Source organism: Aspergillus viridinutans, assembly GCF_018404265.1.
Source record: "Aspergillus viridinutans IFM 47045 DNA, scaffold_9, whole genome shotgun sequence".
Classification (NCBI taxonomy): Eukaryota; Fungi; Ascomycota; class Eurotiomycetes; order Eurotiales; family Aspergillaceae; genus Aspergillus; species Aspergillus viridinutans.
Window position 1 is genome coordinate 599,503 of NW_025091225.1, and position 14,436 is coordinate 613,938.

At 49.7% G+C, this 14,436-nt stretch overlaps 3 protein-coding genes across 3 annotated transcripts; 1 reads left to right on the top strand and 2 right to left on the bottom strand.

The window, feature by feature from the left end:
* Window positions 1-215: 215 nt before the first annotated feature.
* Aspvir_009826 (putative C2H2 finger domain protein (Ezf)) lies at window positions 216-1,346 on the bottom strand (the record flags this gene model as incomplete). The annotated part of the gene is made up of 2 exons (XM_043272964.1): window positions 216-335; window positions 390-1,346. 2 exons carry the CDS (start codon window positions 1,344-1,346, stop codon window positions 216-218), a joined length of 1,077 nt encoding a protein of 358 aa, XP_043128899.1.
* A 2,000-nt stretch (window positions 1,347-3,346) lies between these two features.
* Aspvir_009827 (uncharacterized protein) lies at window positions 3,347-6,826 on the bottom strand (the record flags this gene model as incomplete). The annotated part of the gene is made up of 12 exons (XM_043272965.1): window positions 3,347-3,814; window positions 4,743-4,757; window positions 4,832-4,850; window positions 4,908-4,992; window positions 5,057-5,105; window positions 5,166-5,186; window positions 5,259-5,301; window positions 5,391-5,463; window positions 5,567-5,847; window positions 5,908-6,462; window positions 6,522-6,659; window positions 6,720-6,826. The coding sequence occupies 12 exons, from the start codon at window positions 6,824-6,826 to the stop codon at window positions 3,347-3,349; spliced, it is 1,854 nt and encodes a 617-aa protein (XP_043128900.1).
* A 923-nt stretch (window positions 6,827-7,749) lies between these two features.
* Window positions 7,750-12,695, top strand: Aspvir_009828 (ubiquitin-binding serine/threonine protein kinase VPS15; the record flags this gene model as incomplete). The annotated part of the gene is made up of 3 exons (XM_043272966.1): window positions 7,750-7,963; window positions 8,018-8,138; window positions 8,186-12,695. The coding sequence occupies 3 exons, from the start codon at window positions 7,750-7,752 to the stop codon at window positions 12,693-12,695; spliced, it is 4,845 nt and encodes a 1,614-aa protein (XP_043128901.1).
* Between the last annotated feature and the right edge of the window lie 1,741 nt (window positions 12,696-14,436).

Genomic DNA, 14,436 nt, shown 5'->3' on the forward strand with positions numbered 1-14,436 from the left:
TTCAGGGATGCCGTGTCGAGCTCGAAATCACCAATTGTTTGACAGATGCCGATCCAAAATCATTTGCTGGGTTGAGAATGTATGTCTGGCGAGCCAGAAGAACTGAGTTGGCCGGGGGAACCGGTAGGTTCCTTGCCTTTCTTGGGACTGGATCTTCGAGACTTTTGCCGGCAACCATATGCATTATGTCTGTTGAAAAGCGCCCGTGTTAGAACTTAGAACTGAGCTGGTTTAAAGATGGGGCACAAGGTGCAAACTTGCCTTGCCAAAGTATCTTGCCTGCTGAAACGTCGGCCACACTGGTCACAACCGAATTTTCGAAGTCCATGATGAATCTTTTTTCCGCGTGTATTAGCAATAGACAGAGCGAGCCGGCCAAGTCGACTTACACTATCCACGTGTCTCTTCAGGTCTGTTCTTCTTCCGAAAGTCTTTCCACACGCCTCGCACGGGTAGAGTTTTCTGCAGTTGGGATCGTGTCTTTTCATATGTTCCCGGCAATTTGAGCGTCGAGTGAAGCGGGTGCCACACACGGTACAGACGAGGCCGTTAGCAGAGGGCACTTTGCATGAGTCAATATGATTTGATGTCGTTGTGCCTGCCTGAGCGGTGAGCTGAGGCATTGTTGCCGTCTGACCGTGGCCCACGGCGTCTTCTGATATAAGATCAGGCTTAAGAGCGGTGTCGCCCTCCTCTTTTTCAGGGGATGCTGTGACTGCAAAGGTGTCGTTCACCATCAGCTGGGGTATTGCTCTGGACGTACAGACTCCAGGCGCATCGCTCGGTTCAGAGTAGAGAAGTGGATCCGGGCAGTCGTCATATTCCTGCTTGACATGGGACCATCCCTCGAAAGGAGTGGTGTTGTCCGAACAAGGCGTACCCGGCCACCTATGGGACGGCTGGCTGCACGTTGTATCCTGATTTCCCACATCCAAGGTCGAACAGTAACTCGGTGATGCGCTTAGGGTTTGGGGACTATAAAGGCTGTGGGGAGAGGCGGACACATCATGGTGAACAGGGAAGGATTCGTAGCATGCCCCAGCGGTAAGGTTCTCAATCTCCAGACAGGACTCGAAAACGGACGGCATCAATTGATCAGGCCAGTCAGTCGTCGGTTGGGACAGTGTTTCTGGAGCAGAGCAAAGTCCCATCTGACTGAACTGAGCCTCCATACCAACGTAAGTGATTCCAAGTCCAGTAGGTGGCTGTGAACTCCTGGGATAGTTTGCACGCGCGAAGGCCTCAGTCGCGTAACCGTGAGTTGGCTCTATCATCATCGAGTTGTCATCAGATGAAGAGGGAACATAGGCTGAAGCGGACGAGAAGGATTCGGAGGTCCAATTCATGACCAGAAGTTGTTCTGTCACAATCGCAAGCAGAAATGTTGTCTGGAGCTGTGAATCACTTGACTTGTTCTTTTCCAAACTCCGGCTAAATTGAGTCGGATCTGTTTGCAACCTCACAGTCAAGACCTCAGGCGGATGGAAAAAGATATTAATATCAAAGAAACAAGACGAAAGGATGTAAATTATATAAAGCTGTATTTTGACTCAACAGCAATGCTGTTGCAGGGTAAGTATTGCGGCGAACATGTGTAGCGGCTGAGAGGACGACAGGAGATTCAGCCATATGACGCTCGCCTGTGTACATTTCCCGCCGCATCGGCGCAGTAGACACAAGGAAAGCAATTACCTTGACGCCTGAGTGGGCAAGGCAGACTTGGACGGGGAGAGAAGAGAGGATGCGGTGGAGGAGGGAGAGAGACTATGAAGGGGGTCGTGGGAAAGCTAGCTGGCCAGGGCCGGGCTGGACTGATTATTGCAGGCCATGTCTGCAACATTCAGATAGGCGCAACGATGGAGACTTGTGCACAATGACTTAGCGCCGGAAATGTGTGATCAGCCCGAGTTGTCAAATTATTAATTTTGACGCATGTTCCTGAGGATTTGAGGGGGCAACGCTTGGTGGAGAAACAGGCAGCCCACTGGGGCCTGCTGTACGGTACTGTGCTCCGACAGGGTCTGAAAAGGAATAATTCAGATGGAAAACAAGTAATAATAATAAAAAAGCAATAGAAAGAGGGGGCAGAGAAATGGATTGGTGATGAGAGAGGGAAAATACCTATCTTAGCAGGCCACAGGACCGGGGGGTTGCATGAGAGTGAAGGAAGACCAGTTGGTAGGACGGGATGGGTAGAATAATTTGATAAGTGCTTCAGCGTTCTCTCTTCACATTCTGCGACTGGAATAACCGCGTCCTCCTAGTGTCTGGGGGGCGAGGGAATGCCACTGCCACCTTGGTTTCCCCCGATCATCGCCGCCTGGTCACTCATTTCGTCTTATCCAGCTGTGAGACGAGCATCAAAGAGGTTTAGTTGCGACCCGACAGTCTGGTACCTTGCTTGGCAAATGAGCAGTGCGTGTCGCCTGGTGTGATTGGCACAGCTGCGGAATCTCAGAAATCAAGAGTTGGGAACAGAAGCCAGAGTGTGAAGAAACAAGGGAGTCCTGCAGGATGTGATGTTGGGAGACTGAAAAGCGGTTGGTCATGGTTGCAAAAGTTGATGCAGAAGACGTTGTTGCCGATGGGGAGAGAAGAGAGGAAGACGAAGACGAAGAAGCAGGCACCTGGTCGAGCCGCTCAGGAACAGGGAAAAGAGGGGCATTGCCTACAAAGTACCTTTACTACTGATAGTGTCTCTTCACAACCAGACTGCCAAGTAAATGTTTCAATTACCAAAAGTGACTCTATACCTTATCTATACTAGAAGGTACCTGTTGATTTGAGGATGATGGCGCTCGGACTAGTTACCTCAAGGCAAATGACTCAGTCTTTGATTAATTCTCCAGGGGCCAATACTCTTCATCTCATGTAGTAAAGATAGATATACTTGCAATGCCAAGGGAGATCATGAAAATCTTCAAAAGACGGGAATGACTCAGGCATACCTGTTAGGGTTAAGAAAGGAATTTCAACAAAGGCGTGATAAGAACAGACTTAAGGGGCAGACGGTAATGGCCGACAGTTATCTACCGGGTTTCCATAATTTTATACATATTTACTTGTTTTCTATCCACAGACACTATCTGCATATACCAAGGCATCTAAGCAATAATAACGACATCCAAAGGCCACATCTTGAACCATAATTAGTAGTCAGACTTGTCGGTGGCCGGTGCTCGCGCTAGTCTTTTAGATCATGGCGCCAGCCATCCAGTCAGTGCGTGTGTCTATCAATTTAGGTCGTGGTCTGTTCAAATGGACATCTGAAACTAGTCGACGAAGTAACTAGCCTCAGAATATCTAGCATGCTCTTATTTTCTGCTCTAATTACTGCTCCACGGTCTCACAGTCGATTTCGTTGGTGGAAAGCTACTGTAGCTGCCACGCGGTCCACTTGGGTGCGCAATCGTTCCAGCTCGTCGATCATATCCGCCAAGTCATTACGCCCGGCCTCACCTGGGGACAGTCCACACGCTCCGCGGGCTTCTTCCGGATGCTGAGCCGCGTTAGTCGACCCCTTGGATTTCCCACAACCCAGCTGCGAAGTATGGACTGTGGAGCCATGGAGCGGAGCGTGGTGCGTGGAGAAAGGGAAGTTAGCCTGTATGGAAGGGGTGGGCTGTCCAGTCGCTTGAGTAGGGGGAAATTGATTGTGTCGTTGCGAGACATAACGGCGGCTAGACTCAAAAGCCCAGATCAAGGCAACAAAAGGAAGGTGGGTTGCCCGGAGAAGAACGATGCGAACTCGACGGATATGCCCGGCGGACAGAAACAGCCTTAGGGGCCGAATGCAGAGAAGTGGAATGAGGTTCTGCGCCGTTTAGCATTGGTATAAAGTCTAATATGAGTAACCAAGCCAAAGTCGGTAGCTTAATGGCCAAGCGGTGCTCATTGGGTTAGGTTAGCCACGATAGGACTTACCAAAGGTGGCATAAAATAAGTTAGTCTCCTAGAGTTGTTGCTTTCTAGGACGTAAATGGATAACCTATTGGCAACACATTAACGACTGTTGGAGATCGAATCAGTAGGCGCGACAGGGGTGCTACGAACTGGAAAAGATACTCTTCCCGTGCATGAGCCATGACCTATATGCAGGTTGATTTAGCAATCTGCATAAGAGATTCCAAAGCAAGTCGAAATAAACGCACCCCTTCTAGACTCATGCTCATCAAGCTAACCAGAGAGGAGATCAATAACAAATTTGTCATTGACACGAACAAGAGCCTGTTGAGTGTGGGCATTAGTCATCTCTTCGTTTTGTGCTTTTTGCCATCCTTCTTTCTCTCTCCACTTTCGAAGTTCCTTCAGAAAGCTTCGTGTATATCCAATTGTCAGGCGGCTCGTTTGGGGGGTGAGTGGTGGCGGGCGTCTAACTGCGCCAACCCCACACACCACAACCCCAGCAACAACCCGGGAAAGAAAAAATAATAATAATTCGAAATTGAAGACAAAAAGCAAACGAACCAATTAAAAGAAAAAGAAGAAATAGAAAAGAAAGACGAGATTCATAGCCACTTCAAGCTTGAACGTGATTAAAACTGTATGCGGTGACTTTCCAAATGGTTCGTGTGGCGCAGTAGGAGAAGTTTGTCAAACTCACATCAAACTGTAGCCAAAAATCGGGGAAATCTAAGAAATTAGCGCGTTAGCTATCTTAACACGAGAGCCTATCAATTCTGCCAAACCCGTCGGCATCCTGTCACATCGTGGATGGCAGCCATTTAGAGCAACAGACTTACATCATATGCGATGTCCTAATAGCCAATCGATCAAGCCACCGTCAGTAAAGAATGTTCTTCTACCACAGAACAACCAGGAAGAAGCGTACAAATCCTAAGACACTCGATCTGCCTCGCATTGTCAGTCAAAAGAGCGGTCGGAAATAGGTATCTTCACCGACATACCCAAAGAATACTTTCACAAGAATCCATGACATTTGCCGCAGAGACAGTCGGTCACGGGCAAGCATAGTGAATGTCGTCAGGAACCCTGTCAGGAAGTTCAGCTCGCACGAGGCATAGTTCGACGTGACCTGAGCCCTTCAGCTACTCACCAATGTACAAAACGACGACCACAGGAAGGAACCTGAAAAAGGCTTTGGTCTAGAACATATCAATCAGCCTTGCACAAATCGGCGTACCCCGAGATATTGAGAGCGGTACCATCTCTTTCAAAACAGGTATCTATGCGCAGCAGCTTGTCAGTATGTGTTCCAGAAGGTGGTTTCCCAGCATGAAGAAGGTAGTCCGACGTACCAAGCTGCCAAAGTACGGGTTCAAGCTCACTAGTGAGCAAATCCTGTGAATCGCTCGAGTTAGTCAACGTTGTGAGCTGAAGCGTCAAATCAATCGTCGTGATAGCTGAAGCCTTGCCTTGGAACCAAAAACAAAGCCTCCAATGACAGTATGTCGAATGATAAGTCCGTGATATAATCGCTCTCCTTGACCAGTCCAACGATACCTGCGAGCCCAGATCAGTAAGGAGACCGGAACAGCGATGCATACTTGTCGCCTTCGCGGAAGAGCTACCGGCCCAGCTATTGTTCCAGGGGCGAATGACTCACGCGCAATAACAAAGGCGAGCCCAATGGCAATGATACCCAAGTTCCAGAGGCTCCAAAAATCCATCTGGTAGAAGAGCATCCCCGCGTCGGCCATGCCACTCAGTTCATCATAAGCAAAGGCAGCTATCCAGACATACATCAACGTCTCGAAAATGCCTATGCCGGTAGGTTTTCTCTCAACAAGGACTGTGTAGTATAGAAACAAGAAAGAAACAAAAAAAGCGGCCTCAAACGCTTTTCGATACCTTGGAACTCGTAATCTCGAGTATGGATCCGCAGTCCTGTAGCGCGAAGCGCAAAAATATTAGTGAACAGTAAATGCCTGGAAGATTATGTCTTACCTTTTGTTGAAAAACTGAGGCTTCTTCTTAGAATGTACACTTAATGAGTCCCAAAAAACAATCTCCCCGTTCCAGATATCGTCTATCACCCTTTGAACAGGCTTCTGGCTGAGAAACTTTTTAGCGTGGGCGATTGTTGCGATTTCCAGAGCGTTGAGACCAAAAAAGGGCGATAAGGAATGAAGTTCGGGATCATCATAATACGAGCCCCGGGATCCCGGATTGTAAGAGTCACCTCGGTGGTTTTTGCCGACAAAGAATCGGTAGAGGGACGAGGAAGAGCTCAACAATAGCGGAGTCCTTTCACCTTCTGCCTCGTTGCCTTCATCTTCATGGGAGATTGACCCAAGTCCAGATGCACCTTGCTCGGCCTGTGAGATTGTTGTAGAGTCTCGTCTGGGAGAGGGAAGCTCCTCAAGCAGTACATCTATCATCTCTCGTCGTGTGAGGTGACAAAGAAACTGCCAGGCGACGTATTCACACGCATAGCCCCGAGTCTCGCTCAACCCCCAATCGGAGTCGTTGTCTTCGTTGTTTAACTGCCATTTCAAGATCCTGATACGAGCGATCCTCAGCAGTGGTTCTTTTGCAGGATAAATTCGGTCTCAACTTACATCAAAGCAGAGATAATCCAAGGATTGTGTGAATTCTCGGCCAGAGAGCCTATGAGGAGTCGGAGCTTGAGTCCATAGGCAGAAGATCTCAGCTGCTCAAATGTACATGCAACATCAGGTACAGCTACATTGAGGTAACTGGTGACATGCCAAGTTAGACCCGCCGATACAGGTTGGGCAAGTGCATGCTGAACTTACTTCCCTAGTTTCCGAATCACCTCGGCAAGACTCTCGTTATCATCGATAATAGGAATCTCTGGATATTCGTCGCTAGACGGTAAGACAGGTGTTGCCGTCGCATCCATCCTGATGGACGCTGGTTGGAAGCAATCGTTCAGTCTCCTTCGCAAATGCTTTTTCGAGTCTTGCGACAACCGGCTACTTTGCCCTCCCCGAAACGGTCGCGACGCGATCGAAGTGTCCTACAATAACCAAAAATGACGTTATGTCGCCGACGATCAGTAGGTCCGTCGTTTAATTGTGTCGGTGAGAGAAATTCAGTTCAAGCCCTTGACACTGTCACTGGCCTTCTTATAGCCTACACCAGGCGAAGTGACCCATAATTCAGGAGCCGAATTGCAAAAATTCATTCAAGTCGTTCCTATTTTGTTGAAAGGGTGGGAAACTCAGGGAGAAGGACGGCCCAGCTGTCTCTCTGACGAAACTGTTTGATTGGACGCCAAAGACTAATCTACTCCGTACTTTAGTTAACTTGCGGTGCTAGCTTGAATCTTGATGTTAGACCACTTGAGGATCTTAAACGGTTAACCTTCGAAAGGACTCTTCAACTTCAAGATGCGGGGGAAGATGTAATTTGCTGGTAAACTCTAGGAACATCATTCGGCGGCGCACGAACGAATCTCCAAGATCTACTTCTGGAGAGGTAAGGTAGATTTTCTGAAATTGGTGACCTATCCAAAGAAAAACAAGCAATTAATGGGGAAGACTTGGCCCAGTTGATACGGCACAATGGGCGTTGCAAGGAGTAGCTACACACCGCCTGAATGTCATGTGACTCCGTCCTCGCCGTCACCCGACTCTTATGTCAGGACATGATGGTTAGTGGGTATCTATTCAGAGAGTTTGCGTACAGATTGTTTCGATATCAATATCAACTCTATCAACGTTGTAGGCTTGTGTCTCGGAGATTATTTTGAAGCTCTATCTGCTCTTAGTGGATGAAATTCGTGATTCTTGTTAGCTCTTGAGATGAGGTCGTCGCGACACTATGGGGCAAGGCTACTCCCTCACAACCCTTTCAACGGGTTCGGCTGGGATAGATATCCCCGAGCTGTCAGACCTGATGTATGAGAGGTCTATGGGTGGCGGCCGGTTCATGAAAAGTATCCGAGCAAGACAGCAAAATGGCCTCGTTCTTGTAAAGGTAATCATGAAGCCTTACCCCAGCATGAAGCTAGAGTCCTATGTCAAAGCCATCATTCGTGAGTTTGTTTTTGCCGTGCAACAGCCCTGGATATACTCTGACAGCGTACTAGGGGAGCGCAAGCTACTTTCTGATGTCCCAAATGCTTTGAGCCATCAAAGAATTTTGGAGACCGGCACCGGGGGTTATCTGGTTCGCCAATATATTCACAGCTCTCTATATGACCGGATGAGGTATGCTTCGTACATATTATCAGCCAGAAATTTTCTGACCTCGGTAGCACTCGACCATTTCCAGAAGAAATCGAGAAGAAATGGATTGCATTTCAACTTTTATGTGCTCTTCGGGATTGTCACTCATTGGATGTTTTCCATGGCGACATCAAGACAGAGAACATCTTGGTGACATCATGGAATTGGCTGTACCTCACAGACTTCTCCTCGTCTTTCAAGCCCACATTCTTGCCGCAGGACAATCCTGCAGACTTTTCTTTTTATTTTGATACCTCAGGTCGACGAACGTGCTATCTGGCCCCTGAGCGGTTCCTCGAGGCCGGTGAGGAACCAGGGAATAGGCGTCTCAACTGGGCCATGGATATATTCAGTGCTGGCTGCGTGATTGCAGAGCTGTTTCTAGAAGCGCCCATCTTCACCCTAAGCCAGATGTATAAATACCGCAAAGGCGAATACAGTCCGCAACACAGCCAGCTGGTCAAAATTGAGGACCCGGAGATCCGAGAGATGATCCTCCACATGATTCAGCTTGAGCCAGAGTCGAGATATTCTGCTGAAGAATACCTGAACTTTTGGAAAAATAAAGCTTTTCCGGAGTATTTCTACAGCTTTCTTCATCAGTACATGTCTTTGATGACAGACCCTTCGTCGGGCAGGGCGCAAGTGGAAGCGGAATCAGCAAACCGGGGCGAGTCAGATGACAGGATTGAGAGGGTTTACTACGATTTTGATAAAATCTCTTACTTCCTGAGTGCATCTTCGAGGCCTGTGAAAGACGGCTCCGGTCGCAGTAACTCCAGGCTTACTGGGAACGGGTTCCCGATCCACCTTGATCTCCCGAACTACGGGCCACAGGCTGCGAAGTCTCAGCTCCGAACTGACGATGGCGTTCTGATCTTCTTAACCCTTGTCGTGTCTAGTCTGCGCAACACAGCAAGGGCATCTGCCCGAATCAAAGCTTGCGATATCCTGCTCGCTTTTGCAGAGAGATTGTCGGATGAGGCGAAGCTTGATCGTATTTTGCCTTACATTATGATCCTTCTAAACGACCGCACGGATAGTGTGAAAGTTGCTGCCATTCGTGCTCTTGCGCAGCTACTGGAGATGGTGCAGGTCGTCTCGCCGGTGAACGCGTATCTCTTTCCAGAATACATCTTCCCTCGGCTGCAACCGTTCGTCTCTAGCTCCAGCTCCAATCCCAGCCCGATGGTGCGCGCTGCGTATGCCTCCTGCATCTCTTCACTAGCGCAATCTTCTCTGAGATTCTTAGATATGATCCAGGCTCTGCGCTCTGATACTCGTCTTTCCGCCCTTATACCGGCCGGGTCCGAGCCAAGATGGACCGAGGATGCCACCTTTCACAATCTCTATGACGTTGCGAGGGTAGACCTTCTCGAATATTTTGAGAACCATACCAAAGCTCTCCTTACCGACACCGACACATCTGTCCGCCGTGCATTCTTAGGCTCAGTGCCCAGTCTGTGTGTGTTCTTCGGCAACCTTAAGACGAACGAAGTGATCTTGAGTCATCTGAACACTTATTTGAATGATCGGGACTGGATCTTAAAATGTGCGTTCTTTGAAGCAGTAGTCGGAGTCGCAGCTTACGCTGGAAGTACGAGTTTGGAGCAGTACATATTGCCTTTGATGATTCAATCTATGACCGAGCCCGAGGAATTTGTTGTTGAGAGAGTGCTTCGGTCCCTGGCAGCGATGGCTGACCTTGGTCTTTTCCAGCGATCGACCACTTGGGAGGTCCTCCAGATCGTCGTGCGTTTCTTAGTCCATCCAAATACGTGGATTCGTGAAGCAGCCGTTTGCTTCATCATCAATAGCGCAAAGCATCTGTCCGTTGCCGACAAGTACTCAATCCTGGGCCCTCTCGTCCAACCATACTTGAGAGTCAACATTGTAGTTTTCTCCGAAGAGAAACTGCTTGATGGTCTCAAGAAACCATTATCAAGGAGTGTTTATGACCTGGCCTTCGTTTGGGCTTCTAAAGCGGAGAAAGGTCTTTTCTGGAAGTCGACAGCTCGAGATGAAGTGTTCAGTGTGGGCGGCACTGACCATTTTCTTCCGAAGGGAGGCCAAAAGATCCCAAACTTCTCACACAGCGCGCAACCCAAAAACGAGGAGGATGAGCAGTGGCTATCTAGGCTAAGGAACATGGGACTCGGTCCAGATGACGAATTCAAGTTGCTCGCTCTACGAGGCTACATTTGGGGTGTGTCTTTGCGCCAGATGAAAGACTCCGACAATGCGGTGTCCTCACTGAACAACGTAATTGCCCTGACTCAATACGGAGTGACACCTCAAACAGTCTTTTTTGATAAGCAACAGAGCGTCAAGCCCCACGGTACTCTCTTACCCAAAGTTGACGATGCTGGATTGGGAGAACGCAAGCCGCACACTATCACCGATGCCTTGTTGGATGCGTCAACTACCATTGACAGCGCATCTCACGCTCGTCGGAGACATTTGAGGACGCGCAGCCAGCTGCAGAGAGATGCAGGGGACGCCAACGAGACCCCAAGACAGGAGGCACATGACAATCTTCGCGCTGAGAATCCTCATGGGCTCTCCCCGGTGGCATCGTCACCAAGTGCTGCAGAACCTCGTCCCCTATCGCCTCCCAACTCCGATGCGGAACGAAGGGGCAGCGTGGGCAGACAGAGTCCTGGGCAGGACAGCCCGTCGACTCCAACGGAAGCGGGAAGTCCGGCTGTCAAAAACAATCATCTCACAACCCACGTGGAGAGGAAGTCAAGCGCGATCAGTCTCCTCAATCGCAAAGAATCATCAAAAGCGTATGCGGAAACTAGTACGAGTTCGGCAAATGCATTCGGCAAAGTGGATGTGCCATCCCAGCGTCACTCACCACAGCCGTCAGCATTGACTCTGGCGCACGAAAAGAAAGCTCGACTCAATGAACCGCAGCACTACCGTGCTAGTCATTCCTACGCAGGCAACGACCCGGTGATTCTCAGGCTGCTGGACAGCGTTTTCGCAGAGAATTACCCCACTGACCTTTTCGATCTTGGTCCGTTTGTCAAGGAGGCAGACCCTCGCCGCCCGATTAAGAAGGCCAGCGGCCACGGCGAGAACAAAGTCTGGAAGCCAGAAGGGAGTCTCGTCGCACTCTTTGGCGAGCACAGTGGACCGGTGAATCGGGTGGTGGTAGCTCCAGATCACGCCTTTTTCATCACTGCATCGGATGATGGAACCGTCAAGATCTGGGATACTACGCGACTCGAGAAGAACCTGACGCCTAGGTCCCGGCAAACATATCGTCACTCCAGCGAGGCCAAGGTGAAGACGCTGACCTTTGTCGAGAACACTCATGCATTCATTAGCGGTGCCACTGATGGGAGCATCCATGTCGTGAAGGTTGATTACCATAACGTCAATGAGACGGTTCGATACGGGAAGCTCCAGCTCGTACGTGAGTACCAACTGCCGGCAACTGACGATGGGTCTGTCGAGTACGCGCTCTGGATCGAACATTTCCGCTCTGATGCACAATCCACGCTGTTGATTGCGACCAACACCTGCCGCATCCTGGCTCTGGATATGAAGACTATGCTTCCCATCTATTCATTGCAGAACCCTGTCCATCATGGCACACCGACAACGTTCTGCTGTGACCGAAAGCATAACTGGCTGCTAGTAGGGACCACGCATGGAGTCCTTGATCTCTGGGACCTCCGGTTTCGGGTGCGTCTGAAGGCCTGGGGTCTCCCAGGTTCGGGTGCTATCCTCAGGCTCCAGGTACATCCTACAAAGGGACGTGGGCGGTGGGTTTGCGTCTCGAGCAGTGGGAGCCGCGGCAACGAGATTACAGTCTGGGATATTGAAAAAGTTCGCTGTCGCGAGGTATACCATGCCGACTCGCCCGGCAGCAATGCAGTTGGCAACGGAGGACCTGCCGCCTCTCCAGTTGATAACCCCAAGGCGAAATCAGCCTTTGCCAGCACCAGAGACTATGAGCCCTGGCACGTCGAGAGCGACCGGCCGGAAGGAATGCTCAGTCGGTTCGGCACGGAGGGACCATTGTCGGGGGCCATTGAGTCCTCGGGGCCATCGGCGGCCAGCACTCCTGCCGGTATCTGCGCCTTTGCCGTTGGCTATGACTCGCCAGAGGATGGCAAGGACAACAGCACCAGATGCGGATTTATCGTGTCGGCGGGTTGCGACCGGAAGATCCGCTTCTGGGACCTAGCTCGGCCCGAGCTTTCTAGTATTGTCAGCGGCCAGGACATTGTGTCGGAAGGGGGGATGAGCGGCAAGCCACGCTACGAGTTGTCTCAACCACTGCCGAATCTACTCGTGACTACAGAACACATTCCCGGCCCTCCAGCGGCTAGCAGTGCGGGGAACAAGGGCAGCAGCAAGAAAGGGGGCGGTGCCAGGCTTCCACGTAGTACAGTGATCAGTCTGCAGCAGCAGCAATTGCTGAAGAGTCATCTGGATTTCATCCAGGATGTAGCGGTGTTGAGGGTGCCATATGGGATGATCATCAGCGTGGACCGAGCGGGAATGGTGTATGTCTTTCAATGAGCCATGTAACTAGATAGCTTGACTATAGATTTTCCGAGTTGACAGTGATCAAAGCTGTCGATACTTGATGATTAATTGGCTCGTTCGCGTCTGACCATTTGCAAACCGTTCGATTTATTCACGTAGCCTAAAGAGCCAGAACTCCCATGCTGTGCTACACACAATCCCTTCACTTCCGAGGGAGCAGCTCTCGGAGCCTGCTAGAGTCGAAAACAAGCCATCCGTCTAGATAGAGTTCCATCGACAAAAATCAAAAGAGAATCCCAGTTTGCAAGCTCCCAGTTCTCGAATCCCGGAGTTGCCGGGCAGTCCCTGCTACCTGCTATCGATTGAGCACTGAGAGTCAGTCGTAGCACAGAGTAATAATGAGCAGGTGTAGGAGTGGATCCGAAGCGGGGATGGTGAAACGCTCGCTTGGTGGATAACTCATGGATCGGCAGTCGAGTGTGGATAGCTAGAACGAACGAACTTGTACCTTGGTGAAAAGGTTGTCTAGCTGTTTTCGACAGCGAGCTCTTCTTGACCATGCTCTGCATGCATAAATATGAGAGAAGGTAAGGATCCAGTACTGACTGGTCACTTGAGCGTCTGAGTTGAGGAGAAATCGGACATACACAAGGAGTTATTACCTAACGATAGGACTACTTGTGAGTCTGGGAATGGACACTTAGGGGTGGTTTGACTTATATTGCTCGAATGCAATCCTGCTAGAGGAATGTTTTATCTACTACTCTACTCTGTACGGATACCAGTGTAGGTAAAGTTCTAAAAATGCAGTGCTCACAGTCTGATTGTAGTGGCGCCGTCTGGGGCAGATAATATCTTGCGTGTTTGGCGTTATTTAGGTCGTCAGTCCAAACGACCCGATCCAAGAGCACAGCATTTACTCGAATATCGGGTCATGATTTGTTTTGATTAAAATATCAGTCTACTGATAGTTTGCAGAGTCCAGACTGTCACTTCAGCGTTCAAGCTCAGGGAACCAAGCTGGTGATTGGCACCTGGGAACTAAGGCGTTGGCCGGGATCAGTACCCATGCTCGCGAACCATGGGCGCATTCGTGAATTTCCATACAAAGGTTGCTGACGATAGCTACCCATGAGTGCGAATGGTTACCAACAACTGGAAAAAGGAAATGAGATCGACGCTCGCAGGTATTCGGCTTGCTGCATCAAAGCAACAATACCTAGAAAATAATATCTCCGATCAAAGAGACTTTGACTACTGCAAGAACTCGGAACATACAAAGAAGTAACAGATCAGCAGAGTCAGTCAAGCACCCTATCCATGATAGGCAACAATCTGCAAGGCATCTCGAGGCAATTCGCACAGATGAACTTTGTTTTAATTATTACCGTCGGGATGAGGGACTGATCACAAAAAGTCAGTAGTATGTTGAAGATGGATATTGCCCTTTTGAATACTTCAGACTACTCTGCACGGTCTCTCAGGTTGTGGTAATTGGCTGCAGACCCCTGTCTCTCTATCTGAATCCCAGCGAGATGAGATCGAGTTGTGGGATGGACTAACAGGATAACAAACTGGTTATCAACGAGAGTCCTACTACCCCTAACCATCATAATGCCACTCACCCTGGGACTTTGGACTTTGGGGGCATCATCAAGCAGCTACCAGTATTGGGCGCTCACTGTCCCTCGAGTCCTTCAAGTCCTTCAAGTCTGACAATCAACGATAATCGGATAATCTCGCCGGAATATGATACAGACAAAGGACAACGGCC